Below are 4,754 nucleotides of genomic sequence, written 5' to 3'. Positions count from 1 at the left end.
GTACCGACGTCCTTCTTGTGGACGCTCGCGCTCATGCCCGCAGTAGGGTGAAGACGGATCGACCCGTAGTTGTTCTATCGGCGGATTCTCGGGAGCACTCCACTTACTTGAGTCATAGTCTATTTGGTATTGGTCGTTATGATCATTTGTATTCTATGTAGAGGCTCGTAGACGTGTGTGTACAGTTAGATGTTTTATAGCTCCACCGGTTCATATTATTGTATAATATATCGGTAGCCTTGTCGGCTGGTGATGACGAGCATAATTGTTGATGATTATATAGAGATGCACCATTAAGCTATGGTATATGTCCTTACAGGTTATGACAACCATGAGCTACCTTTGGACCCAAAAATGATTATGAGATGTATGCTTAGAGGTACTCGGTAGGTTAGCTCCGGGTGCCCGTCATGGCCCTCTGGTTGGGTCGTGACAAAGACCATGGTCCGTGAACTAGCACAAAGTGCTTGATAGCTTTAGGCCAAGATGTTGTTGAATTTACATATGGCAGCAAAGTTATCAGTACTCTAAAACTTATTAGAAACTTGATTTTATCCATAATTTGAACTATATATGAGTACGTAGTGTGAAACGTTATAAGGCTCTTAATAGATGTTTGACCCTCTAACTTAGAATACCCCACGTCAAGTATTATTTTGTTGGGAAATTTTATATTGAATATGTTTCTATTGTATATTGAGCGTGTCTTTTTGGAAATTTGATCATTCACCATGTCAGCTAGAGGAAGATAATCAATTATTTAGGCTAAAGTTGCATAAAATAGATTGACTGGAAAATAATAGATAACAAAGATCAAATCTTTCAGAAGATTTTCTACACTATGAGGATATACAAAAATCAACATATATATCTATCTGTACATCGACAAATGATTTCAAAAGATGGATACAAATGCAGATTCTATAATCAAAAATATAAAATAAAAATTCAGGCTAAACACTTGCTATCAAAGGAGACCACAATCATATCCAGTATGAGCACTTGGGTTTCTGAAGAAAACTGCCATAACAGCTATGACAACAAATTTTATCAGCATTGGTCTATTCTCAACAAGAAGGGCAGTTAGATAAGATTGTGTTGCCAGTTTTACCACCCTCATTCTCCTCTCTTTTACATACTGATCCAGTGCCTCTTCAACTTTTCCACTTCCATTCATTAATGTCTTTGCCAAGTTTCTTCCAAGAACCACTGCATCTTCTATTCCTGCTGAACCTCCCTGCCCAATAAATGGACCCATTACATGCATTGCATCCCCAGCAACCGTTACTGTTTTTTCACGAAAATTTCCAAGGATCAAGTCCCATGGTGCGCGATATCTCAAGTGAGTGAAAGATAGAGAATCCAGGTCACATCTTTCTATCATTTCTTGTACATCAGCTGGATGACCACTTGCTGCCTCAAGAGCTCTTTGTTTGATAAGTTCTGGATCTTGTGGGAACTTGGCATCTGAATGTGCAAATTGTAAACATTTGTAACTAGTGTTGAATTATGAATTAATCACCCGCAATAAAAGGCACACAATCAATTAGACAATATAAAAATGAAAAGGGTCAAAATGTCGTCCTTAACATATTAGAAATGACTCAAAAATATTCTCCTTTCACCTGTTGGATCAAATTTACCCCTTCTTTCACCTACTGGCCATAAAAAAATTTCTTAACGTATTATAAATGACTCTTAATTGTTTCACATGTCAAGTGTTTAATTAAAATTTAATTAAATGTCATATAATTGCGTTGTTAATGACGGGTCAATTTTTAGCCTTGAAAATAATGCTAGGGGAAAATTTGATCCAATAGGTGAAAGGAGGGCATTTTTTATCCGAAAGGTGGAAAGAGAGAAATTTTAATTCGATAGGTCGAAGGAGGACATTTTTGAGACTTCTCTAATATGTGAATGACATTTTTAAACCTTTTTCCGATATAGAAAAGAAGAAAGATGGACTCAAGATTTATGAGGTATGACAAATATGCCTAAAATTCCAAACAAGATAGAGAGAAAAATCATCTGTGGGCTCATGGAAAGTATCGAAATTGAAGTCACATTAACATGTTGCATCAATTGGATTGACTGTGTCATCAACTAATTAATGTTTTAGTGGATAGAATTACCTGTTCCCTGTTGAACACCAATAAACCAGTGGACCAACTTATCAGTGATTGGTAGTCTCCCAACTGCGGTTTTGCCAGTTATGAGGCGGACAAATTCTAGAGGAAACGAGTGACCATTGGGATAACTGGTTAAACCCCGGATTGCAGAAGTTCGAAATGTTTTTGCAGACTTTAACCCAAGGTAACTTGCCACTATTGACCTCGATCCATCACATCCGATCAAAATCTGCAACGATCACTCAAACATAATAGAATCAAATGCTGCAAACTAGTGCATCATAAGCAGCAGCCAACTATATGCAAGTGAAAGAAGTAAATTTAATTCAGCTTATTGTCATGCAAGTTTCTAACAACAAATGCTAAACTGTCTTCTGTCAAGAACAAAAATAATTGTAAGCTTTTACTTAAGTAATAATCAAGTGAATCAGAGACTTCTATAATGCTACTCTGTCCATAAAATTGATGACACTCTAACATATGAATTATTCATATGCATAATTCATGAAAATCTATAACCCTAATTTATGATAACGAGCCAAGAGTTCTAACAAGCCGATTCAAAAGAGTGTGTTAGAGTGTCACAAGTGAGATTTGAACCAACAACGTAACCTAAAGCATATTTTTGAGCCATCCTTACCACCACTACATCAGAAATTTCCAGTGTCGAGGAGATTCATCAAATTGTATATACATGAAACTCTTTAACCTATATGCAAAATAAAAAAATATTCGCCCAAAGAGATTCAATTGAACCAACTTCACATCATATACTAATACAACACCTGTGGCGCAAGAATTAAGTTTGCAAGATATCCCAAAGGGTACTTTATACATAAAGAGGAAAGAGTGAATAAAGAAAGAGTACCTGAGCACGAATACGCTTTCCATTAGAAAGTAGAAGACACGGTAATGAAGTTAGAGGATCCATTTCTATGGACACAATGTCACATCCAAAACATATAGTCTTCGGAGGCAAAGCGTCAGCAAATGTTTCAACTATATCGCTCCTTTTCAGACACCGAACCTCCCCAATATTCCTTAATTATACAGTGATTAATGTTAATTACTTTCTGTTCTTTCAAGTGCAGAAAAAAAAGTGAGATCTCACTTACTTGTTTGGTGTGTATTGTTCTTTGCCCTTATCGGTCCATGTCATTCGTGTCCTGTAGAGTAGAAAAAAATTTAAAAATCAGCGACGGACAAGTTCTGTAGCTAAACAGCAAGATCCATCGCTAATCCTATTTAACGACGGATTAGTGATAAGTTTAGCCATTGATTATCAAAAAAATCTGTTAGCAATTTAGCGACAGATTAGCGATAAAATTCAGATCTAATTCAAGTTCTTTTTGTAGTGGGTAAAAAAGAATGGGGAAAAGGCTATCTTACCCTTGAAGAGGAAGAGCAGTAGTTCTAAGGTGAGAAGCAACACCAAGCTGATCAAGTGCCCTCCATCCATTAGGCAAGACACCTATAGCCGCTCCTGCTGCTCTTAATGTTTCTGATTTCTCTAATACCACACACTTTACCCCTTTTCTGCATTTTATTTTATGTATATAAAAGTTCTTTCTTCAGTAAAATACACTAAAATAAAAATTCTTTCTTCAGTAAAATACACTGATATTAACTATAACTTGTCCAAAGAAAGTAGAGAAGAAGAACAATAATAACAACAAATCCGGTGTATTTCCACAGGTGGGGTTTGTGGAGGATACAGTGTACATGGACCTTATTCCTACCTCGTGGAGATAGAAAGGTTGTTTCTGAAAGACCATCGGCTCAAATAACCCATATCAAAGCAGTTTTCAAAAAATTTAATACAACAGTAAAGCAAACATAACAAATAATAGAGAAATCATTACATATCATTTAGAAAAAGGAACAGTAACAATAGCAAAATAATACGATAATCGAAGTAAAAAAAAACAACCGATAGTAACAGAAATTGAAGGACAAGAAATTACAAGATTAATACTAATGCTATAGAAAGTAGGAGAAGAATGGGAAAAAAAAGGTAGAGAGAAAAGTACTTGTGCAAAGCAAGAGCTGTGGCAAGACCGCAAAGGCCACCACCCACTATGACTATTTCGTGCATTTCTTCACAACCAGTTGACTCCATCTTTTTTCTCTCTTTTCACTCACTCAATGATATTTATGATTAATTGACTTTTGGATAGGCAGTGAATGCTTTGATCTATATGAGTATATAAATAGAAGTGGTTTCTTAAGTAAGACCATTAATTGGAGTTAGTAAAGAAAATGTATTGTTTTCCAAGAAAGTGTTGAATTATATTCCTCAGCAAACAAAAAGTTTAGACCACAAACCTAAATTATTCATATCTATGTACGACAACATGATAACAGGCGTGACGTCATTGGATACGATAATGAATAATCTAACACCCGTTTGGCCATGAAACTTTTTGTTGAAAAAAAAGTTGTACTAAGATTTTTTTAAAATACTTGTTCGATTTAGTTTTTCCTTTTACATTCTGGGACACTATGTTTCGTTAAAACCTATTTGGGAACAGTCGCAAAACGTTAAGCTCTCAAAATATATTGTATTTAAGTTCCAAAGTACATTGAATCAAGCACATGCTGCATGTGGTAATATGCAATACTTGC

General features: G+C 35.6%; 1 protein-coding gene across 2 annotated transcripts; it reads right to left on the bottom strand.

The window, feature by feature from the left end:
- Positions 1-785: 785 nt before the first annotated feature.
- On the bottom strand, positions 786-4,418 carry LOC132059766 (monooxygenase 1-like). 2 transcript variants are annotated; one of them, XM_059452540.1, is made up of 6 exons: positions 4,160-4,418; positions 3,519-3,665; positions 3,245-3,295; positions 2,998-3,169; positions 2,133-2,358; positions 786-1,467 (listed from the first exon to the last, which is right to left on the bottom strand). In XM_059452540.1, exons 1-6 carry the CDS (start codon positions 4,246-4,248, stop codon positions 968-970), a joined length of 1,185 nt encoding a protein of 394 aa, XP_059308523.1. In that variant the 5' UTR covers positions 4,249-4,418; the 3' UTR covers positions 786-967. The 2 variants fall into 2 exon arrangements, with proteins under 2 accessions (XP_059308523.1, XP_059308524.1); XM_059452541.1 differs by lacking the exon at positions 3,245-3,295 and having other exon boundaries at positions 4,160-4,417.
- Positions 4,419-4,754: the final 336 nt, after the last annotated feature.

This window comes from Lycium ferocissimum, chromosome 6 (genome assembly GCF_029784015.1).
Source record: "Lycium ferocissimum isolate CSIRO_LF1 chromosome 6, AGI_CSIRO_Lferr_CH_V1, whole genome shotgun sequence".
Taxonomy (NCBI): Eukaryota; Viridiplantae; Streptophyta; class Magnoliopsida; order Solanales; family Solanaceae; genus Lycium; species Lycium ferocissimum.
The sequence above is the reverse complement of the archived record's forward strand: the minus strand, read 5'-3'. Positions and strand labels throughout refer to the sequence as shown.

Bases quoted from the DNA above. Each gene is read 5' to 3' on its own strand.
- LOC132059766 (XM_059452540.1), bottom strand. From the start codon at position 4,248: ATGGAGTCAACTGGTTGTGAAGAAATGCACGAAATAGTCATAGTGGGT. The intron at 3,296-3,518 runs GTAAGATAGCCT...TCTACTCTACAG, and splicing joins ACTGCTCTTCCTCTTCAAGG to GACACGAATGACATGGACCG. The intron at 2,359-2,997 runs GTACTCTTTCTT...TGATCGTTGCAG, and splicing joins GAAAGCGTATTCGTGCTCAG to ATTTTGATCGGATGTGATGG.